We start from the raw sequence: 27,274 nt of genomic DNA, 5'->3' as shown, positions 1-27,274 counted from the left end.
GTACCAGAGAAAAACATATCCACACAAAAGTCTTGAAAGGTTTGGAACAGCTCTTAATGGATTTAATGTCATTTTTAAAAAAAAAAAATTAACTACCATACTCATGTATAACAAAGATTTTGTGCTTCACAAGTAAAAAAAAAAGTGAGAATTATTCTTTCAGACCTAGATGTGGGTAACTGAGCATGAAGAGACAGATGGAAAATTAGTATAAACCAATGGGGATCCAGGAGACTCGCAGGAGGGCAATCCCATCCTTTTATCTCCCCTTTCCACCCCCACCACTGGCCATTCTGCCCTCTTAGCACCTCCTTCCCCCACCTCCTTGCTTCTCCTACCCTCCTCTTTTCAGTTTTATATTACTGCATCCCTTTTCTGTGGGCCCTTTTCTTTTCCTGCCAGAATTACTAGGCAACCTCTCAATGTCATCTGCGATCTCATGAGATTTTAGAAAAACCTCAAGTGGCCTTTGGAAGCAAATTCAACCCCTACACCCTCATTTCACTATTCAGATTTTTGTGCAAACCTAGGGTATTTGAAAGTTCGGTAGCAAAAATTTTTGAACATGGCCTCATTTTGCAGATTAATCTGTATTCTTGGGCCATTGTTCAGAATTAAATATATGACAATCCAAGATCAGCAAGATTCATGGGAGAGGGGATTTCATTCTCCTCATCACTTGTCTCAGCTCACTTAGAACCAACAACAGCCCTCATTTCAGCTTCCACTCCTCCCCCACCACAGGCAAACTCACAGGAATAGAGATTCTCACTGGCTTCCTCCACCCCCTCCCCAACTGCGCTTGCCAGTCTCCCATCCTGTTCACCATTTCCCCCATCCACTCTTCTTTTCTCCACCATACCTGCCCTCCTTACCTCCTGATGCTCTTCCCACTGTGCCTACCCATCTGGCTGTTCACTGTATTCTCCATAAGTTATTCTGCGCAAAAAGTACAGCAGAGTAATTTTTTTGTAAGTGTCGTGCCCCTGTTGCCCCCTGGGGGGGGCCCTGGCAACCAGCCCTCCCAGTGGACCCTCAAAGCCAGTTGTGGGGGTCTCAGAATTGGATAGGGGTGGGGTTGCGTCACCCAGCTTCCTATCCCTGGTGGTGTTTAGGGCTCCTTCTCTCTCCCTCTGAGCAGGCAGCCCTCTGTTCACATCCACCATCCTTCCTCCCTGACCGCCCAGCATGGCTTCCTTTTATTCCCCAGGGAGCCCCACTTCTTCCCTCCTGCCCTCCCCCAGGCTGGCCCTGCCTCCCTTCATAAGCCCCAATGCCAATCCCAGGTGTCCTGGAGCGATGCCTTCATCCAGCTCTCATGCCAGTCATCTGGTGGGCTGGGCTGCAGGGCGCCGCCGTGGCTTGGGCTGGGCCTCGGAGGGTCTTCGCCGGTCAGCTCTTTCCACATCGGGCGCCACGGGGTCTGGTGCCTCTGGGCTCCTCAGGCTGCGTGGAAGTGAGTGGGAATATCACGGGTGGCCCCAGTGCCCGCCGGAGGGACCCTTCGCTGGTGGGGTTCACTTGGGTAGTCGGCTGAGGTGGGAGTGACTGCAGCGGGGGGGCCGTGGGGGGTGGGACAGTAAGACATGCAGAAAATCTGTCTGCATCTACAGTGGCTCTATGTCATGCTTTATATTGAATCAAGGTATTGAACACAATGTAAAACCTCATAGTTCCCCAGAGGTTACTGTGATGTGGAAGAAGGGAGGGTCTCTGCTCATGAAGAATTCTACATGCTGTGCTTGTGATGCCATCTCTATTTGTCTTATGGTAATTCTGGAAATAATCAAGAGGGGCTGCTGTCCTTGCTCCCGACTTCCATGTGCTGATTGGGTCGTCTGTGGAGGCTCCTATCACACATCCTAAATAATGCATTTTCAGTTCACATTCAGTGCACTTTAGTATTCATTTGCAAGTAGATTTTGCTGTTTTACATGTTTAATCCAGTTGCAAAGTGCATTGCAAGTGGATTGAGAGTGCATTATTCAGCATGTATGAACATTTGATCAGGAGCTGGGACAGCAGGGGTGTTTCCCTTCCTTCCTTTGTTAGCTTGCCATCTCCGGAACTCATGTTATCTGAACAAAGCAAATACATCAATTATCATAGCCATGAATATCGAGTGAGATTTTGAAGCCTGCCACCACTTTGCATTTCTTAGATTGTGCCTGTGTCCATGGGAAGTGCAACAGTGGCATAAAAGGCGACGGCTCTTGTGAATGTGACGTTGGCTGGAGAGGTGTGAAATGCGATATCCGTAAGTGTGGCTGTCCTCAGCAGAGATCCCAAGATGCAGATCCATTTTCTGAATGTCGTACTCCAGAGTCAGTCTAGCTCTAAGTATAAGAGAATGGACTGACAGCAGCTTCTCAGTGCTCCCTTGAGCCTTCATGCAAGCCAAACTGAAAGTTGTTTATAGCTGCTGCTTTATGATGTTTCTTGATATCAACAGAGTGGTAGGCACAATACACAAATTAAAGGGCAAACTCTATTAGGGTGCGATCACACAAGAAATCTGGCATGGCAGTGTCCTGGCTTTGAAAAAGCCGGTATTCTTTGATGGGTGCTGGGGCATTCACACAGCCCATGCCCTGCTGCCAGGAGAGCCACTGTTAGCCAAATTGCCTCTGAAATGAGTCTTGGGATATCTTCCAATGGATGAAGCCATCTGAATGTTGGCAATGGTGCTTTCTGACCTCTGTCCACTCTAAGCACTGAACAGCTCAGGGGAGCAGGGGAAAAGGAACAAGGAAAAGGGAACAAATGGAACAACATGTGTGAACAACAAGTGTGAACTGGCAGAGACTGACCAAGAGAGAGATCTTGGGGTCGTAGTAGATAACTCACTGAAAATGTCAAGACAGTGTGCGTTTGCAATAAAAAAAGGCCAACGCCATGCTGGGAATTATTAGGAAGGGAACTGAAAACAAATCAGCCAGTATCATAATGCCCTTGTATAAATCGATGGTGCGGTCTCATTTGGAGTACTGTGTGCAGTTCTGGTCGCCGCACCTCAAAAAGGATATTATAGCATTGGAGAAAGTCCAGAAAAGGGCAACTAGAATGATTAAAGGGCTGGAGCACTTTCCCTATGAAGAAAGGTTGAAACGCTTGGGACTCTTCAGCTTGGAGAAACGTCGACTGCGGGGTGACATGATAGAGGTTTACAAGATAATGCATGGGATGGAGAAAGTAGAGAAAGAAATACTTTTCTCCCTTTCTCACAATACAAGAACTCGTGGGCATTCGATGAAATTGCTGAGCAGACAGGTTAAAACGGATAAAAGGAAGTACTTCTTCACCCAAAGGGTGATTAACATGTGGAATTCACTGCCACAGGAGGTGGTGGCGGCCACAAGTATAGCCACCTTCAAGAGGGGTTTAGATAAAAATATGGAGCACAGGTCCATCAGTGGCTATTAGCCACAGTGTGTGTGTATATATAAAAAATTTTGCCACTGTGTGACACAGAGTGTTGGACTGGATGGGCCGTTGGCCTGATCCAACATGGCTTCTCTTATGTTCTTATTCACATATGACAACCTGAACGATAATCCTTTTGCTACAAAGCTAGACTGTAAAGGCAAAATAAAATGCATACATTTGACCACATTGGCGGATAGAGAAATAACAGGAAGAACCACTGTTTCTTAGTCCGTCCAAGTGATGGTAACCAGTGAGCTTTTACGTCATTGGAGCTTATTGCCATTACAAGGCTGCACCTTACACAATAGGCCTGAGCAGTTTTGCTGTTATACTAAACATTTAGGGCTTTAAGATGCCTTTTTCAAGGAGGGAAAAAGTGTCAAAATATGCAAATTAACACCCAGAAATATTAATTACCGGTAATTCCCTATTTTTAACACATAAATCATGTCAGTGGGCTTCAAAAATGAGGCCAAACGCAAATCATAAGGTGTCGGGAGCATAATTTAGGACATATGGTTATGCTCATGGAACAGGTTAGGGCACATGCATCAATTCAGAAGGCTTGTGAAATGGTATTGTGAATTCAGGTTTCCCAATGAAATCAACTCATAGAGATACAGCACACCTTGATACAGCAAGAGCATAAGCTGCACACATGCATGAGGAGCATTCAGACTGCTCATGTGGGGTGCATGCTTCATGTGCACCGACCATTCAGAAGCTGGGAAATGCACCTTACATATGCTTTAGAGATTTGCTACTGGGAAGTACCTGGTAGCTATTTAATCTGGTCCCAGCCCATCCTAAGACGAAGTAAGGATGGGTGGGACTTGGGAGGCAGAACTGTGCATATGATCGTGCACATTAAATCCAGATGGGAGGCATTGCTAGGTCTGGCCAAATCTCTTGTGTGATCCCATGCTTACTGTCTGTATGATAATCTACACATGCAGCATAATTGCATGATATAGTTTTCCTTTGGGCTATACAATTCCAAGTGTAGGTAAATTTTGTGATTGAATTATCTCATTCTTTTACAAAACTGTCTGGGGAAAAGCTGTAGGCTTTATTTTTGCATTAAGTGCGGGAAAAATTTCCATCCATGAATATCTGAATCACATGATTCTGCAACATCCATATATCAGTTCTTGGGCAAACAGTCAAAGGGAAAGGGAGGAGTTGTCACTCTGTGATTGCATCCTAACAAAGGCCTTTTCTTCTTCTTTTGCTTCCCCAGAAGCCAAAGATGATGACTGCAACAATACTTGCCACACCAGTGCTAAGTATGTATGACATCCAACCAGCTAATAGAAGCTAACCTTTCCTTGCTGACCACAGCACTACTTTTGAAGTGTGTGGGTGGAGAGGGGAATCTCAAAAAAGAAGCACCAGCTCTCATGGGAATTTTGCATTATTCACTTGCTAGAACTATACCACCCACACTGATCCTGCCATTAGTTCATATGGATTAGTAACAATTGGCTTGGGGATCTACATAATCTTTCTGAACCTTATGGATGCCAGAAACTCTAGCATACCTGTCTTTTTCCTTTTTAAATTTTTTAATAAACACAGAAAACATATCCAACATAAAATCCAGTGTGATACAGTATTCTTGTCTCCATAGGGCTGCCAAGCTCCTGGGCAGGGCTGGGATTCTCCCACTTTGGAGGTCCCCAACCCGCCAGCCCACAGTGGGCCAGCAGGGGGATCCCCTCCCAATGTCTCCAGCATGAGTGACATCATCGCACTGGCAATGTCATGTGCTGGCCGCTCTAGGAACTTCCAGGAAAACTATGGTTTTCCCAAACGCTCTAAGCAATTTGGGAGGAAAACTCTATGGTACCATAGAGTGGTACCATACTGGCATGGTTTCATAGAGTTTTTGTCCCAAATTGTCCCAAATTGCTAGAGCATCCTGGAAAACCACAATGACGTCACAAGTGACAGTGTCTTAGACAGATAGGCTATGCCCCTGAAGCTCAGGGGAGGTCAAAACTACAGAACACGTTCTACTGCATTGCCCTTTTTATTGTCATTGTTATTGTTATTGAAGAAATGTAATAATAATTTTACTCATTACAGATTGCACGTATTATATGTGGGATTCAATTTTTAATTTTTTTTCTTATTTACAGTGGTTATGAACTTTGTTATGACTTGTGCTGGTCAAAGACCATTTTAATAATAAGAATTCTGAGAAACAGTATTATAGCTTACAATTCAGTTTGACAACTATGAATAATTAACTTAATCACTGCTTTCAAGCATTTCATGTGAACCATTTGTCTCTAAGCATCAGTATTTATTTAAGACTTTCTAATAAAATACATTGTCAATTTGATCATGCAAAACCACTGCTTTTCACTTGGGAGAGCATTTTTCTTCCAATGTTTGGCAAAGATAATATAAGCAGATCTTCTGTCTTTTAAAAAAAAAAAACACCCTATCCTAGGGTTTACTATCCTAGTTTAAATATAAAGTTCGTTTTGAGATTCATCTTTTTGGCATGCACATCTAGTAGTCCTGTGTGATCTGAACTTTTGAAAACAAAAAATCCACAAAGCTGGGCAATGCAAGGCTACAGTATGGATTTCTGCAAACCCAAGGAAAACATCCAATGATTTTTAAACTAAACAGCTGAGGGTTACCTCCCTGCCCCCCCCCCAAAAAAAAGGTAGCAGCAAGGAGTGCACATGTGCACATTCACAAAAAATAATTAGGTGGCAAACTTTGATGTATGAAAAATTAACATAGTAGCTGTGGCCACCTCATTAAGAAAATGAGGCTACACTGAGTGGCAGCTGACCTCCAGTGCCTGCATGCTACTTCCCCAGTGCTGAAAGTAGTTTAGTAATAACTTGGCCAGACACAAAGGCCAGCTAAGGAAAGGACCGATAAGAAAAATGGCTGCAGGTGGGGAGAGGATGGACAGAGGTGGGGAAGAGGGTGGGGACAGGGAAGGCAACCCTATTTCCTATACTGTAAGCCTGGCTCTCTGTGCTTCAACCTGTCAAGATAAGGCAGATGGCAAGTGGAGAAAGAGAGCGCTTGGGCTTCAAGGGCCCTCTAGCTGACTTGGGCCTCCCGAATTTTGTTCTCCTCTGTTGGCAGCTCTGATTATACTCTGCTGAGGTCCTCCCCAAACTCTGCCGTCTCCAGCATTCAAGGAAGTGGCTGTTGATCATTGGAGGTTTAATGTCAGCAGTATGCTATTTTCTACTAGGACCGGCTCCTGTCTTGCACATTGAAAGCAAACTATGGCTCTTTGTTCTAATGTTGGTCATCAGTGGTTTTTCCCTTGCAATGGGTGGTATTCCAGTATTCCCTGAGGTACTCAATTGTGCATATGAGCATGGATTTGAGGAGGGATTAAGCTTGTTAGGGCTGGTCTCAGGACTCTTCAGTGCAGTATGGTCACTTGGGTCTTTTATAGGACCTATACTAGGTGGATTCCTAAATGACAAACTAGGTTTTGAGTGGGCTGCAGCCATACAAGGTGGATGGCCACTACTGAGTGGACTGGGTATTGGAATTTACTATATCTATGAGGCCTCATGTAGAAGAAGATCCTTTCCACCAGACAGTCTGGGTACAGAGCAAGAGAGCTCAGCTTTTATCCAGTGAAACATAGTCGGAAATCTTCCCCATCAGCATCTGAAATCTGATTTTGTGTCACCTTGAAGCATAACTCACTCATAAGGGGCAGCAAATATAATACACTGTGAAGAATTCTGAAGCCTTTATAACTGTAATGTATCGTTCCATCATTTAGATAACTAATGCCTTTCTGTTTTTGGCATTTGAGGTGGCTATATCTGCGAGTATTTGTACAGGAGAAGTATTTTATACAATGTGAAATTAATATATAGCACAATATGCCATATGTTTCATAATAATATACTTTTGTACTTAACACCACCATCTGCTGGTCCAGTTTCTTCAGAAGTATTATTCTAGTAAATTTTGTTAAAACTTTTTACAGATTATTATGCTGATGATCTAAAACTATGCATATGACTTAAACATTACATTGAATAAATAAAAATGCTTTTCTGTCTAAAAAAAAAAAGAGAGAGAGAGCGCTTTATTAGTGGTGGCATTTTGCCTTTGAAATGTTCTCCTGCTTGGGATTTGCCTGAAATCTACCATACCCTCCTTCTGGTATCAGGCAAAAACATTTCCTTTTACCCAGGTTTTTAAGGGGAGGCATTTCATCCTTTTTAACTGGTTATGGTCGGCTCCTAGCTTGCAGTCCATCTTATGAACATCATTTTTAGGTTGCTGTATTGTTATTCTTTTAATGACTTGCTTTTATTATGCATGGAATTTTATGCTATTCATGGTTTTATTGTATTGTTTTACTTTATGATCCACCTCGAGAAAGTAATTCTATTTTCTAGAGATGTCTGTTTTCTAAGTAAATAAATATATTTTTATCCTACCTTTATCACATAGCAGACTAAATGTTTAGCAATCAAGGCAGAGCATTTGAACATACATTTTGGATCCTTAGAATTACCATTTAACAAAAACTGGCATTTTAAAAATTAGTATTGTCAATTTATCAATTTTATATCTGTTTCACATATCCATTAACTCTTCAGAATGACAAGGCATGAAAAGACTTGCTGCAGAATAAATCTGCCTTTCTGAGTATCAGTGACCTTTTTTTCCATTTTAGCTGCCTTCTCAATCCTAAAGGGACATCGTACTGCAAATGTGCAGCAGGGTTTAAAGGGAATGGGACACATTGTACAGGCAAGTGGATTTACTTCTATTTGGAAGACTGTTTGCTGTCGCTAATGTTTCAGTTTTTTGAGGGGGCCACCACTCATTTTTGTGTGTTAATTTGAGAAAAGGAATAATTCCAAATGCATTCACAATGAACAGTTTGATTTAGAAAATGCAAATTTACAGGAAAAGGAGGCAGAGACCTTTTGAGATCTAGCATATTGTGCACAGTTGAGTTTGAGCATGGGCCGATTTGGATTCTGTCTGTACTCTGCCTTTCAGAAAGTTTAAGTGGAATTGCTTGCACTTAGATGTCTGCAAATGTGTGCATACAAATACATATTGGGGAATGGGGTAGCTCAGTGGTGGAGCATCTGCTTGGCATGCAGAAGATCCCAGTTCAATCACTGGCATTTCCAGCTAAAAGGATCAGGTAGGAGGTGATGTGAAAGACCTCGGCCTGTAGTCCTGGAGAGCTGTTGCCATTCTGAGTAGACAATACTGAACCTGATAGATTAATGGCCTGATTTAGTATGAGGTGGCTTCATATGTATATGTTTGGAAACATGTTTGCTGGAGTGCCTGAGTTTCATTTTTCTGTGAGACGTATTTGGTAAACCTAAGTGTGCTTCTGCATGCTATATAAAGTCACCTTTAAAGACTGCAGCCTTGACTATAGCTAGCAGTAAACTAGCCTAAGGGACTAAGAAAAGCTGTTCAATGGGGCCACCCACAGAAAATGTAGGGAATTCTTCCTACTCAGGGAAACTGACTGGATATGTAATAAAAAAAAATGGCCATGTAAATTAATTCATGGGGAAAGGGTGGGAAAGTCCTGATGAGGAATGAAATTGCTTCAGAAGATGTAGAATGTTGACAGTAGCTGAGTACTAGTTAAAGGAGGAAAGGGAGGGTAGGAGAAATTACCCTGTTCAAGCCTGTGAAAGACCAGAAGCCCCAGAGAGGAAGATTTGGGGGAGATTGGATTAGTCCTCCTCGGTCTTGATTCCTCAAAGAAAACCAGCTTGTAGTTTTACATTGTGTGTCCTTTTACAGCCATTGACGGATGTGAAATCAGCAATGGAGATTGTTCCACTGAAGCAGAATGTAGACGGACCACTCCAGGAAATCGAGTGTGTGCTTGCAAAACAGGTTACACTGGAGATGGAATAGTCTGCCTTGGTAAGTATCTACTCTGTATGTACAGTTCTTTGTCTCAGTAAAGAGCGATTATTAGAATTCAGTCTATTCCATGAATGCTTTGCGTGCATTAATACAATGTGGGGGGAAACTCATTGAGAATTGCCTGGAGATGCACAATTTCTGAACCAACTTGGGAACTTATCCATTGAGGATTTGTGCATGTTGTTGATTTGGCCTTGGAGGTGATTCAGGTATTCATAAGATGAAAGTGACACAGACTAATACCATCTCATAAATAACCTGAAGTGTAATTTGTTCCAAAGTTCTCTCCACTTGTAGAGCCCCGTGGCGCAGAGTGGTAAAGCTGCAGTACTGCAGTCAGAGCCCTCTGTTCACAACCTGAGTCCGATTCCAGTGGAAGCTGGTTCAGGTAGCTGGCTCAAGGTTGACTCAGCTTTCCATCCTTCCAAGGTTGGTAAAATGAGTACCCAACTTGCTGGGGGGAAAGTGTAATGACTGGGGAAGGCAATGGCAAACCACCCCATAAAAAGGTCTGCCGTGAAAACATTGTGAAAGCAGCATCACCCCAGAGTCAGAAACGACTGGTGCTTGCACAGGGGACCTTTCTTTTCCTTTTCTCCCCACATGTGTCAAAATCTCTGCACATCAAGGAAAAGATCTGAGAAGATTGTTATAGTTCCTTGACATCATTCAAGGAGAGAAAAGGGTGCAGTACTGCCTACATTGGCAACAGTATTGCCTATACACATATAGGTATACCTTGATGATATCAAGGAAATTAGCTTAAGAGACATAGAGGGTAATAATGAGAATGATTGAACCTAGTAGCTTGCATTTCTAGGATCCCTTAAATACTGTCCCATGAGAAATAGAAGAGTACTCATCCTTTTTCTGCTTTTCTCATTTGATCTCATAAAGAAATTAACCCCTGCATAACAAATAATGGTGGATGTGACAAAAATGCTGAATGCACTCATATTGGACCCAATCAGGTAAGCAATTTCAACAATACATCTTGTATTATGAAGTATGGCAGGCAATCACGGATCCCAGGGAAATGTACTGTATGCATTAACACGCCGTGGTGTCAACAGTATTTGTCTTGTTTGCTGAAGACTTTTAACAGGGTCTGGGCCACACAGGGAATGGAAAAGTAGGAGAAGCACATGAGGCAACATTTCCTAAAGCTAAGCAAGTCTAGGCTGGATTAGTGGCTGGGCAGGAGACCTCCTGGAACATGCATATTTCCTTGAATAGCATGGTGGAAGAAAGGACAGATATGAATGGAATAAATATTCAGTGATGATTTATAGGCTAAAGATAGCAAACAATCAAATAAAAGCTGCTTTTTACTGAATCAGAATGTTGGTCTGTCTAGCCCAGAACTGTCACCTCTTCAAGGCTGATGTGTCTAACAGTTCTGCTGAAATCACTTTAACTGGAGATGCCAGGGAATTAGCCATATGAATTCAAAGTATGAGCTCTTCTATTGAAATATGAACCCTTATTCTGTTTTTAACTGCAAGATTTTGGTGGTGTCTGGTGTGGTGTAGCATGATTACCAGTTAGTAGCAATAATAAACCACCAGTTAAAACCTTAGTTCTGCCATAAACTCTCTGGATAGGTTTAGACTGTGCCTCAGGTTCCAGTCTGTAATATGGTGCTATAATAATGGCATCACCTTGTCTTGCAAGAATTACTGGAATATGTGAAATGCTTTGAACACTTAGCACTTATATGGCACTTTTCCTCTGTTGGTTGTTGGTTGGTTAAGTATTGTGAGGAATCCTATGACATACTGTGTTCTCTGAACAAAGGGAAGAAGAGAAATACAGTATAAAGACTAAAATCTTTCCTAAAATAAAGTGTTCATAGTTGAAAAAGCTAGCATATTTTGGTAGACCCCAACTAAATTTTGCATGAGTAACCACATATTTGCATTCCTGCTGAGCTATCCAAGATAAACTGGAACGATGAAAGAATGCCTGTCTGGAAAAGTTATTACATTTGCATTACAACATTTCACTTTCACTAAGGGGAGGCAAGCTGTAAAATGCACTAGCAGAGAGAGGATATTGTTAGATTGCATGCTTTGCATATCAGAGAAGGCAAATTACAGAGACGATAGGAGCTCAGAATGGACTGAATAATGCTCTATGATGCTTTTCCACTCATATAAGCATTGCCAAATTTTTAAAAAAGAGGTGATATTGAAGTTTTTTCGGTATTATTATATACCTTGATTTATTTCTGTTCATGGCAGGCTGCATGCAACTGTTTAAAAGGATATTCTGGAAATGGCAATACATGCACCTACATCAGTTTATGTTCAATTGTGAGTACCTTTAGATTAGTCAAAATTTGGGTTCATGGGGTGGTTTTCCTTTGCATCTGTTACTTCTGAAGCAGAGCTCCACCGTTTGCTCAGGGCACATCCTAACAGGGACAAATAAATATTTATATACCAACATGAGGGAACCAGCTACTGAGCCCAACATCTGGTTGCCATTCATCTGTATACCAGTCACAGGCAGATGTGCAGCCACCGTGCTGGATCTCCTCAAGGCTTAATTGAGGACTTGGCTCCAAAGCATAATAAAGATGGAGTATTTCATGAATTTACTCTGGGGTCACACAAATCTCCGTATCATTCTAATTTTAATACAGTCAGGGCTTTTTTTGAGCAGGAACCCACAGGAACGCAGTTCCAGCCAGCTTGGCATCAGGATGTGTGGCTTAATATGCAAATTAGTTCCTGCTGGGCTTAGAAAAAGCCCTATGTGAAACAATGGTGACATCAGGGGGTGTAGCCTAACATGCAAATGAGTTCTTGCTGGGCTTTTTCTACACACACAAAAAAAAACCCTGAGTACAGTATATATGCTACCAAAGTGAGTACCCTAATTTACCTCATAGAGTTATTATGAGAATAAAATGAAGGAGGGGAGAATTAAGTAGGCCACTGTAAGCTCCTGGATGGAAGGGCAGGTAAAGAAGAGGTTCTACATAAATTAATAAAGGATATGTCACTCCCAAGTAATGGTGGAAGTATATTGTGGCTTTTAAGTTCAGCTCCTCCTTCTCCTATGCTACTCAGCACAGGGATGGGTGGTCACTGAAAGTCCACATAGAGTTGCCAGCTTCCAGATGGGACCTGGGGATTCCCTGGAATTACAGTTTATCTCAAACTACAGAGATCAGTTCAGCTGGAGAAAATGGATGCTGTGAAGGGTGAACTCTGACACTGTACTCCACTGAGGCCCTGTCCTCCCCAGGCTCCACCCCCAAATATCCAGGTGGCAAGGGGAAGCCTGGCAATTTTACTCCCCAATTACCACAGCATGACCTGAAGGGCTCTCTCTACCAACTTTCCTTCTGCTTCAGTATCCATAACACCATTAAAACTGATTTTACAACATGTTTTCATAGCACTTCTTGTATCAGTGTCATTTAGTCAGGCAACCAATCCCTGGGAGATTAAACATTGCAAAGAGCTTTGACAAAACCAAGTTCTTTCTCTCCCTGATAGCTCACCTAGATCCACCAGAATAAACTGCACACAAATCCAGATGCTGTGATTTTCCGTCACAGTCTTCAGGCTGCATTTCCAGATTCTGTTATCATACCTCATGCTGGTTAGTCAGCCAGCCTTAACTTTTTTCTGCTTGGGCTTTGGCAGCCAACTTCGAGAAGGGCATTTAAAAGGAAAATAAGTCTATGGTTCAGAAACCTCTACATTTGTCACAAAAAAGGCTTTCAAAATTGCCTGCAGGAATACTTTTTCTTAGCACTTTAGTCTGAGGTTTCTATCTGCATGCTTTTTGTCTGGTCGCTGCCTTGAAAGGCTGATCAGTTCAATGCACAATTGCTGTACATTTGGGTTGCAGTTCCTAAAAAGCTTAATGCTTTGCCCAACAATTAAGCAGCAATATATATTGTTATTGAGTGAAAAATGGAGTTCTGTCCCCAATTGCCATTGAAAATGTGGAGGTCTGACTGGAATGCTATCTTACCCCATCTTTCTACCCAATAATTACGGTTGCCAACTTCTGCCTGGGAGATTCCTGGAAATTTAGAGAAGGAGCCTGGCGTGGAGTCTCAGGATCCAATTCACCCTCCAGAACTGCCACTTGCTCTATGGGATCTGATTTCTATAGTATGGAGATCTGCTGTATTTCTGGGAGATCCCCAGGCCCTGCCTGGAGGTTGTCAACCTTAGGGTCTTCAAGGCAGCATAGTCCTCAGAAATTTCCAGCTGGATATAGCAGCTAACACCTATCTTACCATAAAGTGGAGGGCAAAGTTCCAGTACTTCCTCTGAAATTTTGCTGGCCTATTTTGTTTGGGAGCAGGCTAGACAGCATGACTGGGGGAATCTGTGAACTGAGTTCCAATCAGGATCAGAATTACAATGTGGGATCATAAGGATTTAACCTTTCCGCTCATACATTTTTTACAATTTAACACATCCATATGTCCTGCTTCTTGCCCCATTGTCAGTGGTGGGGAAGGGTCAGATGTGAGGGAAATGATGTGAGGAAAATGATGTGAGGAAAAAAGTTAAATTCTGCTTTTTCCTATGCAAAGGCTCTGATCCAAATCAGGTCCTCACATGGCTGGAATTGACAGTTTGCAGGAATGCACAGGAATGCAGTTCCAACTGGCTTGGCATCAGCAGGTGTGGCCTAATATGCAAATGAGTTCCTACTGGACTTTTTCTACAGAAAAAGCCCTGAGGAGATCCCATTCCAGGCTCTTATTCATAGCTTGGCTTCTAGCACTACAGGGTGGGAGGGGTAAAAGAAGATCCAAGAAGTTGCAGTTTTACAAGATACTGCTTGAGGATGAGTAAACAAGCAGATTGTGTGTGCTTTAGCGGAAACCAAAAAGCACTTGTGTTTGACAAGTTTGTACCCACATTCATTTATTGTTTTAAAGTTGCAGTGAAAAGGCAGCAAGATTTTATTTATTGTTGTTGCCTTCCTGACAGAATAATGGTGGCTGTGGGGAAAATGCGATCTGTAACGATACTGAGGAGACAGAAAGGACCTGTGCATGTAAACCTGGTTACATTGGGGATGGAATTACTTGCAGAGGCAGCATCATCCAGGTAAAAGATTGTTTTATTAAGGGTCTGTCCGTTAAGCTGTGTTCAGGAGCTGAACTAAACCCAGGAAGAATCTATACTTTATTGGGTACTATGATACCCTGCTCAATGATATTACAGTATTCAATGATGTGTGGATCTCCCCAGGTGACTGGGGGGGGGGGGTGAGGTGTGGAATTTGCAGGAGAGAAGCAGTGGATAGTAGGGGAGATCTCATCATTGTCAAAGTTATGAGGCACATTTAGCCCTGTGCATATTGTAGTCCTCAGTGTTTCATGCCATCCTACATGTGACTGTTTCTATATTTTGATGTCACGGATTCTCATAATTCTTTTTGTTGTCATTGAAGGAACTTTCAAGGGATTACAACACTAGTCGATTTAAAATGTATCTTCAGGTAAGAAAGTTACTGTGGTTAATAAACGAACTTCAAACCAGACTCAAGTTTTTGTACCTGGTTTGATGTACCCTAACTAAATACACCCTGAGATAGATGGCCAAGGATAGCCTGATCTCAGAAGCTAAGCAGAGTTGGCCCTGGTTAGTATTTGGATGGGAGACCACTAAGGAAGTCCAGGGTCACTACACAGAGGCAGAATGGCAGACCACCTCTGAATGTCTCTTGCCTTGAAAACCCTCAAGGATCTCCTTAAGTTAGCTTCAACTTGATAGCACTTTCCACCACCGTGTAAACATAGTTAGTAGAGTGGTCCACATTTGGATATTCATGCTTATTATAGTTCATTTAACTATGTGATGTTTGAACCAAGACATAGGCTTTTGATGGGAGGGTCTTTGTTTTCTACAATATTCTTGAGGATTTCCAGAAAACCTGAAAAAGTGTTTTAAGGGAACGGCCTTTCATGTAGGGTTGGTAGCCTCCAGGTGGGGCCTGGGGACCTCTCAGAATTATACCTGTTCTCCAGACTAGACAGCTCAGTTCCCCTGAAGAAAATGGCTGCTTTGGCAGATAGGCTGCACTGGATCCTGAGATCCTTCCCTTCTCCAGGAATTTTCTCTGTCCTCAGGCTCCATCCCCAAATCTCCAGTAATTTTCAAACCCAGAGTTGGCAACTCTAAGTAACAGGATGGCGGTCTATCAAGTGCCACTGCTCTGCTTGAAACTGAGAGTTGGAATTGCTTTGTTGCAGGATGTTGGTGTCCAGGATATCGAAGGAACCGGCCCTTTCACTGTTTTTGTACCCCTCAGGAAAGCAGTTCAATTGAAAGTAAGCAAGCAAAAAGCAAAATCATGCTAAATTATTTTGGTTCCATTCTCTCACAGTCTCCTTTAGCTTCCTCCCCCACAACAAGCACTCTGTGAGGCAGGTGGGTGTGAGAGAGCTCTCCTAAAGCAGTCCTTTCAAGGACAAGCTCTGTGATAGCCACGGCTGACCCAAGGCTGTTTCAACAGCGGCAAGTGGCGGAGTGAGGAATCAAACCCACTACACCAAAACTGGCTCTGAATGAAACAATTAAAAAACACATGATTCACAATATGTTTGGGGTTTAAAAGCATGTCTTATTCAGTAGGGAATACTTCAGTGTCTGAATGAAAATAAATAGAAAGTTATCTGTAAGGAGGATTTTTTTCGCTCCCAACGACAGCCCTGACAGGTAGGCTTAGGGGAGAGACTTGATTCATGTTGGGCTGCCGTGTGACACCTTTACAGATGCCTCTGGGAGAAGAGAACCTTGTGGTATTGTTTTTAGGGTGCTGGGGGGCCCCTCTGTTCTAGAGACCCTCACACGGTCCCCTTTTCTAAATAGAACTCTTGTTTCTTTTTGTTCCCCCCCCCCTTGTACTTTTCTCTTCCAAGAATTCCAACTGGTTAAAAAATGGCCTGATGCCCCAGATCCTTCGCTACCATATAGTAGCCTGTGGTGCACTACTCTATGACGATCTGACAGCAGACAAAAACCTGACAACTCTCCATGGAGAACAACTCAAGATCAGTATTTCACAGGTAGATAAATGTACAGTTTCACTTCCACTTCTTGTCTTGGAAAAGAAAGAGCATATAGGATTGTAAATGGGTTGGGGAAAGTAAACTGGGAATTTTTGCTGTTTGGAATAATGAATTAGGGCCTAATGATAAAGTTCTACACAATAATTCCAAAGGCTGGTTCACATGTAGAACTCTTAAGGGTGAAATACATATACAGTTCATGTTCAGTTCACCTGTGTCTCTTTTGCCGGAGCCACAGAATTTTGTGAGCAAAAATTCTACTTTGTGAGCTACTGGCATTAAGGTTGTGAGCTACTGCATAAATTAGTATGCTCTGGGGTCATCCTTCCTGAGCTAAGACAATAATGTGTGAGCTGGAGGCTAAAAATCTGTGAGCTAGCTCATGCTAACTCAGCTTAGAGAGAACACTGGAAGGGAGTAAACTCCCTTATCTAAGCAGCCAGTTTGATTAAGAGATTATCAGGAATTTATGCCTCTGTGCCCTGCCTTACTCTCCAAAGAAGAGAAAGAATCACCATAACTTTTTAAGAGCAGCCATAGTTACTCTGGCAGCTGCTGCTTTTGCCTAATATTAAAGGTGGACCAGCTGCTGCCAGAGAGTGTGAAATGGTGTTGCTGAGGCCTTCAGGGGAGGGTGCTTTATAAAGTGAATCAATTAATCAACCAATCAGAACCCAAATAATGATGCCATGACTAAAGATAGGGTGCTGGATAAGCACCAAAGGCCAGTCCCTTTGGCTGAGCCAGTCCCTGAAAGTCTCTTCGCGCTTCCTAAACAGACAGATTCTAGTACAGCTGCAGCTGCAGCATGGGGGTGGGAAGGGCTCTTTCCTCCCCCATGCCACTTTCCTAAATGGCCCTAGGGGTGTTATTTACCCCCCTGGGCATACTGAAAATCACATGCAGTTGAATTTTTTTAAGTACCTGTCATTATTGTTGTTGATGATGATGGATTAGATAAGCATATGGAGCAGAGATCCATCAGTGGCTATTAGCCACAGCATATTGTTGGAATCACTGTCTGGGGCAGTGATGCTCTGTATTCTTGGTGTTTGGGATGAGGCAACAGTGGGAGGGCTTCTAGTGTCCTGATCCCACAGGCAGACCTCCTGATGGCACCTATTTTTTTGGCCGCTGTGTGACAGGGTGTTGGACTGGATGAGCCATTGGCCTGATCCAACATGGCTTCTCTTATGTTCTTATTAACACCAGCAGCAAATCAGAGAGGCGAGAACATTTTGAGCACTTAATTTATTCTGTGGACAGAATTGTGCCAGATTATTCAAGTCCCAAATACCAGTTCTATATTGAGGTTCAGAGATTTTGGAATTCAGAAATTATTTGGTTTCATTGTTTCCTAGTGAAAATCTTTCCAGGAGATTGGGGTAGCTGGGGTTTTTTTGTGTGCAAATGACACCAAAATTGCAGCAGAGTTAATGCTTCCTATCCACAAAAGACCTCAAGTTTCAAATGAATTGGACCTGAAGTGCACATCCCTATTACCCACATCCCCTTGTGTCATACAGCAACTAGGGTTCAGTTGAAAACTGCTTAGCATCAGGGAGTGCCCTCACCATTCCCCCTGGCTGTGCAGCTGATAAGCAGCTGACTTATGTGAAGTCTCTTCATCAGTAGATGCCTCAAGGTGCTTATCAAGTTTTCCTGCCCATCTAATTAAAAAAAAAACTATTCATTTTAAAACTTTTTTTCAAAAAAAGGTATCAAAGAGACAAATTTTAAACTTATTCATTGTTTTGAAATTAACTCTCTGGCGCAAGTAGCAACCAGCTGGTAGCCTACAAAAACTTGGGGGTGAGGCCAACCTTTCTCTGAATTTGGTCAGTGCTACTGCCAGCTTCATACTTATATGAATTTATAAGCTGCCTCACACTGAATCAGATCCATAAGAACATAAGAGAAGCCATGTTGGATCAGGCCAAAGGCCCATTAGTCCAACACTCTGTGTCACACAGTGGCCAAAAAACCAGGTGCCATCAGTTGGGCCAGGACACTAGAAGCCTTCCCACTGTTGTCTCCCCTCACCAAGCACACAGAGCATCATTTGCCCCAGACAGAGAGTTCCATCAAAGACTGGTCCATCAAAGACTGGCAGTGGCTCTGCAGGGTCTCAGGCAGAGACATCACCTATGACCCAGTCCTTTTAGCTGGAGATGCCAAGGATTGAACCTGGGACCTTCTGCATATTGAGCAGATGCTCTACACACTGAGCTACAGCTCCTATTTCTATTACAAGGTGTGGATCAATCTAGTCTGCCTTATGTCTTCACAGTATGCATCTTGATCCCATGAAAAACTTTGTTGCCTCTGTTTGCCTTTTTAGAATTCAGTCTTTTTAAATGGCAAAGCTAAGATTTTAACTAGCGATATAATAAGCACAAATGGAATCATACATATCATAGACAGTTGGCTGATTCCACAGAGAATTCAAGACTTTCCAGCATCTAATCCGGCAACTGAGAGGGTATGTAAAGTTTACTTTTTGATTGCCAACTCATTAAAAACTGTTCAAGCAAATGAACTTAACAAATGTTTTGTCTTCCTAGGAGAGTCTCAAAATGGTTGCAGCAAAAAATGGCTATATCATGTTTGCCAACTTGCTAGAGGTAAGGCTACAGGATTATGCAATTTGGCAAAATGTTGCTATAATAGTGCCTAAATCATTGCAGCCTAGGGCCAAATTAGGCCCCCAGAGGGCTCCTATCAGGCCCCCGAGCAATTGGCTGTCTGCTTCCTTCTCCTTCTCTCTTGCTTCCTTCTGCATCACAGCTTGCTTTGCCAGGCTTGCTCAATCGCACAGGAGCTACAGAGCAAAGCCTCTATTTTCTCCATCAGCTGTGGCTCCTCCCTTGGGGAGGAAGGTGAGTAGGCAGAGCTTGCTTTGCCAGGCTCTCTCAATCGCACAGCAGAGCTACTGAACAAAGCCTCTCTTCCTTCTATTGGCTGAGGTTCCTCCCCTCCTTTGGGGAAGGAAGGAATAAGTCGGAGCTTCCTTTGCCCAGTTCTTTGGATCCTATGGGAGAAATACAAAGAAAGCACCTTTAAGACCAATAGCTAATGTTTTAAGCATCTTTTAACTTTAAAAAAAATCCATTGTGTTTGTCTGTGTCCTTTATAAAGTTTATATCTCTGCTACCTGATCTTAAATAGGTTCACACATGACCTGGCCCGACATGGCTTGGCCCAACCCAACATGGCCTGGCCTGACAAGGTCTCATTTATGTCAGATCCATCCCTCATAACAAATTCAACACCCCTGACCTAAATCATTGTAAGCCTGTGATGACCATGTTCAGTAGATTAACTTGTAGCTAGTTTGATGAGAAAATCAGTTTTACTTGTATTTTATTTTATTTCAGAATGCTGGGTTGTTCGGCTTCCTCAATGATCCCGCTCACCAACCAATCACCTTGTTCTGGCCCACTGACAAAGTGATCAGAGCTCTCCCTGCAGAACAGCAGGATTTTCTATTTAAAATGTCAAACTATGCAACATTGCAGCAGTATCTGAAATTCCATATTATTAGAGATGCCAAGGTAGGCACTTTCTGTAAACCTTTCTTGGTTATGTAAGGTTGCCAGCTCTGGGTTGGGGAATTCCTGAAGATCTGGCGGTGGAGCCTGGAGTGGGACCTCAGCAGAAAGTAATGGCACACAGGCCATCCTCCGAAGTAGCCATTTTCTCCAGAGGAACTGATCTCTGTTGTCTGGAGATCAGTAGGTATAAGGCACGAACTGGGAAAATGTGTTTCGGTTTGATTTGTGGTTCGTGGCTGAACCAGACTGAATCAGTTCATGGTTTGTGGCCCTGCAAACCCTATTGAAAGAGACCGTAGTTCCTTTAAACAGGTTTGCAGAAAGCCCAAGAAACAGCTAAGAAACAGAGGAGACGTTCCCCACCATGCAACTGTTTTTGGCTATCCCACTCAGGTCCTTTAAAATTTAAAGGGACAGCAAAACAGCACAAAAAATAGCTGCATGAGGGGAGGTACTCCTCACTGCGCTGGTTATCTTCTGCAGTCTCTTTTCAAGTTTAAAGGGACTGCAAACCAGTACAAAAAACAGCTGTGCTAGGGGAGGCATTCCCTGCCACATAGCTGTTTCAGGCGTCTTGTGAAGAAGACAGCCTGAAATAGCTGTGTCTCCCTGCTGCACAGCTGTTTTTGGTATGTCTTCTGTCATCCTTTTAAAGTGACTACACAAGACAGCCTGAAACTGCTGAGCAACATGAGGAGTGCCTCCCCACTGCTCAGTTGTTTTTGCAGCTTTCATGAGGAACAGAAAACAGCAGATTAAAGGGACTCAGAGCCCCTATAAGCCCCTGCTTTCTGCTCCATCCACCACAAACTGCATGAACTATAAAAGTTTGTGAAAGTTCATGTCAGTGAAGCTGTCATGAACTTCTGTTCCCAAATTACACACAGGGCAAAATTCATCGTTATTTTTGTTTTGTGTTCTATTCATGCCCATCCCTAGATATCAGTTTTAATGGGGGAGATCTGCAGGCCCTAGGCTGGCAACTCTAAATGTACAGCATGGCTAATCTCTAATTATATCTCTACTCTCTATCTTCTGCCCATCTCTTCCATAGATTACAGCCTCTGCCCTCCCTACCTCTAGTTCACTGACAACAGTTCAAGGTTTTGATCTCAGTGTGACATGCAGTAATTCTAATAGTGAAATTGTAAGTATTTCACATCAGTTAATTACATAATCCTTGGATGTTAAAAAATTCTGTTAAATAGATGCCAAGGTTTAAATGAAAACAAGGAGGGTCTTCATTGTATGCAATACAGTTCCTCCAGCCTGTTGATTTGCACATTGGCTAAGGAGTATGCAACCTATGGCTTTAGACTAGTGCAAGTCAGTATAGAATCAAAAGAAAATTAAATCTTCACATGTTATATTGGAGGGGCAGCTGGGGTGCTAGAATGATCAATATGGTAAAAGGAATGGCAATAATAGATTTCTTTATGGGACTAAAGGGCTTCTTAGAAATGCTTTGCAGAAAGGGGAAGTGATAGAGGTGAACCGTGGCTCATAATCTAAGTGTGAACTATATGTAGAATTATTCTAGTGCACTAAAACAATCATGCAGAGTGTTCCTTTACATATTTAGTACTTATAGTAAGACCGTGGTTATGGCACATCCTAATAAAAGACTCACAACAACCCCTGACAGAGCTGCAAAGACTTTAAGCATTATTAATCTATGTATCAGTTATCAGTAACCCTAAATTGTATATTTTCACTTGTGCAAGTGGACTTTTTCATCTAATTTGATAAGGAATGTCTGTGCAGATTCCCACATATGAATCTCATGGCCCAGTTAGGATCTTCATATGCCATCTGTGTGCATGGAGCCTACTGGTGTAATAATACTTCCAGTTGTGCACATGCACAGTTCACTTCAATGGATCAAGAAGTACATATGCAGGAATCTGGGGGAGGAAAATGCCGAGCTGAGCTGCTTCTCATAACGGGAGCAGGCTGGAATTTCTGTTCGGGGTAGTGGAAGGCAAATTAATGCCTACTGCCTACTTTTCTCAGTTAGAGATTAGTCCAAGATATGCACAGGAAACTTTGAGGAGATTTACCTTGGCTAAAAGGGAGTCCCGGGGGGGGGGGGCTCCTTTGAGGCAAATGCAAATAGTAAGCCTTTATTGGCATAAAACAGATTTAGCAGTAAAATAGCAATATAAATAATATAAAATCCTAGATTATAAAGTACATAGGGAGCTAAAATACATAAAATAAGTAAAATATATATGAGTCGAATTTAGCCAAATTAAAAGATAAAATGTGGTCATTCCAGAACCATTCTCTGTCGTATTTCCATGGCCTGTTGGAGAAATCTAGCCACCATTAAAGTTACCTCAGCGCAAGTCATTTAAAAGTTTGTGGACTTTGCCTGAATCAGCACAGCCCAACATATCTGCTAAGATATCTTTCAAGTATATACAACGAATATCTTCATAAAGAGGACAGTTCAGTAGTACATGGGAAATAGTTTCAATACACTTGGAATTACAAAGACAGTGTCTATTAGAGTACTCAATCCTGTTAAATCTACCAAATAGGATAGCAGATGGTAATGCATTACATCTCGTTAACAAGAACGCACGCCGTTGCTGTGGAGCTTGCAGAGAGGAGAAATACGACGCTAAATTCCCTACTGAGAGAGGAAGTTTGAAATTCAGCGGGGAGCAGGACTTTTTGGCCAGGCTATATAATGTTTGCATTTCAATATCTAGAATTCTGAGCTTAAGTTTCAAAAAAGCTTCTTTTAAGGATAGCATAAGAAGTGAACCTAAATCAATGTCCATAGATTTTATTTTCCTCTCAATAAATGCCAGCCAATTTGACAAATTAGATTCTGAGAGCAGTTGATATAAAAGGCTCTCTGAGTCAGAGTGGAAATGTAGCCGAAGCCAGTATTTAAGTGACATTAGCCATGCTTGTGTTTCCACAAGATTCGTCCCTGTTTCTAAACACAAAACTGCATATGGTACGCATATGGGTGTGGAGATAACAATGAAAAATATTGATCTATTTAAAAATAATTATGAGAAGCTATGGCGTAAAATGGATGAAGATATGTTAAAATGGAACAAACTTAATTTGTCATTGCTGGGTAGTATAGCTGCAATTAAAATGAATATTCTACCAAGAATAATGTATTTGTTTCAAACTTTTCCCATTGTGAAAAAAGTAAGCAATTTGATAAATGGTGAAGAAAAATTTCAGAAACCAAGGATCAAAATGAAAATGTTGACAGATGCAAAAGAGAAAGGTGGATTTCAACTACCAAATTTAAAATTATATCAGGAAGCAGTTTGTTTAGTGTGGATAAAAGAATGGATAATGCTTTTAAAAGAAAAAACTCTTAGTGCTGGAAGGTCACGGAAATAAATTTGGCTGGCACGAATATTTGTATTATGGAAAAAAGAAGATGGACGGTTTTTTCTCTCACCATTATATAAGAAATAATTTGCTAAATACATGGATGAAATACAAGAAATATGGGGATGAGAGAAAACCTTTATGGATAGTGCCAGCTGAAGTAATAAAAATAACAGCTGAGATAGGTGAAGAAAAGTGGTTGTCATATAATCAATTATTAAAAATACAAAGTGGCAAAATAGAACTGAAAACTGCTGAAGAGTTGAATAATAAATATGATTGGTTCCAAATGCAACAAATAAAGAGTTTGGTGGATAATGATATCAAAACTGAAGGAATAAGAAAAGAACAAACAGAAATGGAAAAAGTTCTGCTTGGAGATAATGAAAAATTAATTTCAAAAATATATAAATTACTTTTAAAATGGTCTACGGAGGATGAAGTAATGAAATCTCAAATGATTAAATGGGCAATTAATGTAAATAAAGAAATACAGATGGAAACTTGGGAACACTTGTGGAAGAATTCTATGAAGCTTTCAATGTGTCATAGTATTAAAGAGAACTGTTTCAAAATGATGTATAGATGGTATATGACTCCTAAAAAATTGGCAAAGATGAACAATAAGATGCCAGATAGATGTTGGAAATGTAAAAAACATGAAGGTTCTTTCTACCATATGTCGTGGACTTGTGACAGGGCCAAAAAGTATTGGCAAATGATTCAGCAAGAAATTTCTAAGATTTTGGGATATGAATTTAAGAAAGTTGCAGAGACTTTTCTGTTGGGATTACAAATGGAAAAATTTCCAAAAGAAGATAGAACTGTAATTTGGTACTTGCTTTCAGCTGCTAGGACATTATATGCGCAGTTGTGGAAGCAAGAAAAAATACCAGAGAAATGGGATTGGATTATAAAAGTTATGACATGGAGTGAAATGGACAAATTAACAAGAATATTAAGAGACTATGATTTAGAAGTTTTTAAGACGGAGTGGGAAAAGTTTAGAAGATATGTAGAAAAAGAGTGGAAAATAAAAGGACATTGGACAATTTTTGATAACGATTAAGTTTTAGAAAGAAGAAGAATATAAGTTTTTGTTTTAATTGTTAAGGATACCTTTAAATATTAGCATTTTAAGTAGATAACACCGGCGGGGGTCAAGTAACGGGGGGAGGGGTGGGTAGAAAGTAATATATGGGGTAGATAAAAGAAGGTATTAAGATGTAAGAAATAGATTTGTTACCATATGTTACCTATAAAATTGTTTTAACCATCATAAAAATAATAAACTGTCATTCACTCCTTGCCACTCAAAAAGAAAAAAAATACATATGCAGATTGAGGTAGATAGATCTAGATGAGCATTGCCCATGTCTTCCCATCTATCTTGCACTAGGAATGGCTGTCCACATTTTTGCTTGCAACCAAAGGAAAAATTACAAGTTTCAAGAAGTCTTACGCTGGAGGAAAGCTTCAAACTTTTGAAGAGCAGAGTAGTAGGATATAGGCCATTATATCTGTGCTTCCTATTTTCTCCTACTCAGTGGCCTGAAAAAGATTGAAGAGAGATAATTTTATGTATTTTTCTCCCTCAGGGTGAATTGTATGTCAATGATAGGAGCTGTAGGATAGTACAAAGGTACCTGGAGTTTGATGGTGGTGTCGCTTATGGGATTGACTGCATACTAACAGATCCTAACCTTGGAGGTCGCTGTGACACTTTCATCAGTCATGATATTTTGGTCAGTCCTTTTATGAATTTTTATTACCCTTCTGAACCTCAGGCTTCCAATATGGTGACTGGGAAACCCTGTTTTAGCCATCTGTAACCAAAATTAGTCAGAAAGTTTTTTTTTAAAAAATAAGTTTTTTAGATCAACTATTGTATGATAGCGTTGCCCCACTGCCACAATTAGCATAGCTGTGTAAATCTATAAAAGTATATTGTCAAAACTTGATAAAATGCTGTTAGCAAAATAATCAGATAGCCTGGCTATGCATTAACATTGGAATAAAATGTGGATTTTTTTTTCTCTGAGGGAGGGTGGATTATGAGAGCATAACAGAGCTGATCTGTAATATGGTGAGCTGTAAAAATGCACCCTACTGGGATAATGACAGAGAGAGTACCAAAAAACTGGGGGAGGGGGGGAAAGGATGTCGTGCCATCAGAGAAAAGGACTCATCTCAGTGAGTCAGTATGGCAGGTTCACATGGGAGAAGGTGACCAATCGCTGGACTCTGTTTTTGCTAAACTTTATTAAACTGTGTATTGTAGGAAATATTAACTAAGAAAAGCTTATTAGAGAAATTTATTTAAAAGTTTTCTGGTTTAAAATATTTTCTGTTTTCCAGGGAGATTGCGGTAGTTGTTACAGAACTCCAAAGTGTCCTGCTGGGGCTAAAGCAAAGGTAATTGATATACTTCCAACTATAATTCTAATCAGTAAACTATACTAATATGTTCAGAGAAAGAGAGCCAGAATGTTTTTTTAAAATAGCACATGGAGATAAGCGAATATCAGAGTCCGGGCTTTTTTTGTAGCAGGAACTCCTTTGGATATTAGGCCACATACCCCTGATGTAGCCAATCCTCCCAAGAGCTTACAGGGATCTTAGTACAGGGCCTACTGTAAACTCCAGGAGGATTGGCTATATCAGGGGTGTGTGGCATAATATGCAAAGGATGTTCCTGCTACAAAGTCCTACTTTGAATCAATGCAACAGAAAACCAGGTTTCTTCCTGTATGGATGGAATTAACCTTATTGACACACATGGGGCACCAAATGGAGGCACTCCTTGGTTCTCTCCATTTATCGGGGAGGTGGACATTATTAAGGCCAACAGCAAGGCTGGCAAGTGGAGGCAGACTGTGGCCCCTCCTGGTGGTGACTGGAGATTAATGGGATTAAATCTAATCTCCAGGCAACAGAGATCAGTTCACCCCGAGAAAATGGCCACTTTGGAAGGTGGACTCTATGGCATTATATCCCATTAAAGTCCCTCCCTTCTCCATATCCTGCCTTTCTGAGGCTCCACCTCCAAAATCTCCTGGTGTTTCCCAACCTAGAGCTGACAGCCCTACACCTGCTTCTAGCTACTGTGTTGTGTTTCTCCTTCCCACACTAGCCTTATACATTTTGGCTTGGCTTTGTGATTCCAGTTTGCTATGTCTGTTGTAACAGAAGTGGAATCATAGTGAGAGGTCTCACTGGTCTCTTTTATGATCTTCAGAATCACTTCTCCTGGTATACCCACTAAAGAGTATTCTGCTTGGCAGATAAGTACTTATTGGTGATCCCCTGTAAGTTCTTATCTGCCACCTGGGACATTTTTGCTTTACAAAACTTCTTTAGGCTTTAACTTGCACCACTGCTGGTTGTCTCTAAGAATTCTGGAAATGGTAGTTTAGCAAGAGGGCTGAAAATTCCTCTGCAGAACCCCTTTCTAAAAATTTCACTGAACAACGCTGTCATTCCATTTGTGAAGACAATGACTTCTAATGCTGGTTCGACAGCGGTGTAGATAATAAACTTCACCAGCCTACCAGAAGATCTGTAATTCAAAGGGAGTGGGCCAGTTTTTACACCTATGGGCCAGTTTTTACACATGATTATCCAGAGAATTTTGATTTTTTCCTTTGCATGAACACACGGACACACACACCACTGGACATTTGTCCAGATAGAGCTATGGTGTGCTTAAAGACATTACTTTACTACCATTCCGTAGGGCCTGTAAGATGGAGCTATTCCTCAAGGCTTTTGGCTGAGGCAAGCGGGTGTCCTCACTTCATTTCTATACCATCTATTTGTCCTCCCTTACACTGACTTATTGATTAACCATCTCAACTATTAGATCTCGGGCCAATAATTATGGCATCTATATTTTAATTTGTAAAATGTGCCTGCACCACCTAAGCTGTATTTTATCCTAATATGATTG

The 27,274-nt window shown here is 41.6% G+C and overlaps 1 protein-coding gene across 1 annotated transcript in view; it reads left to right on the top strand.

The window, feature by feature from the left end:
- STAB2 (stabilin 2) overlaps positions 1 to 27,274 on the top strand; it is a 118,904-nt gene that overhangs the window by 66,095 nt on the left and 25,535 nt on the right. The window contains exons 21-36 of the mRNA XM_060244437.1: positions 2,162 to 2,257; positions 4,667 to 4,712; positions 8,114 to 8,190; positions 9,220 to 9,345; positions 10,246 to 10,319; positions 11,592 to 11,663; positions 14,319 to 14,438; positions 14,785 to 14,832; positions 15,587 to 15,664; positions 16,256 to 16,402; positions 18,747 to 18,887; positions 18,970 to 19,029; positions 19,783 to 19,959; positions 21,014 to 21,106; positions 24,924 to 25,070; positions 25,684 to 25,740. Of these exons, the coding sequence (XP_060100420.1) occupies positions 2,162 to 2,257; positions 4,667 to 4,712; positions 8,114 to 8,190; positions 9,220 to 9,345; positions 10,246 to 10,319; positions 11,592 to 11,663; positions 14,319 to 14,438; positions 14,785 to 14,832; positions 15,587 to 15,664; positions 16,256 to 16,402; positions 18,747 to 18,887; positions 18,970 to 19,029; positions 19,783 to 19,959; positions 21,014 to 21,106; positions 24,924 to 25,070; positions 25,684 to 25,740 (1,559 nt within the window). The remainder of the gene's footprint in view (positions 1 to 2,161; positions 2,258 to 4,666; positions 4,713 to 8,113; positions 8,191 to 9,219; positions 9,346 to 10,245; positions 10,320 to 11,591; positions 11,664 to 14,318; positions 14,439 to 14,784; positions 14,833 to 15,586; positions 15,665 to 16,255; positions 16,403 to 18,746; positions 18,888 to 18,969; positions 19,030 to 19,782; positions 19,960 to 21,013; positions 21,107 to 24,923; positions 25,071 to 25,683; positions 25,741 to 27,274) is intronic.

The sequence above is a fragment of the Heteronotia binoei genome, chromosome 8, assembly GCF_032191835.1.
Source record: "Heteronotia binoei isolate CCM8104 ecotype False Entrance Well chromosome 8, APGP_CSIRO_Hbin_v1, whole genome shotgun sequence".
Taxonomy (NCBI): Eukaryota; Metazoa; Chordata; class Lepidosauria; order Squamata; family Gekkonidae; genus Heteronotia; species Heteronotia binoei.
This window is presented reverse-complemented; position numbering and strand designations above follow the sequence as displayed.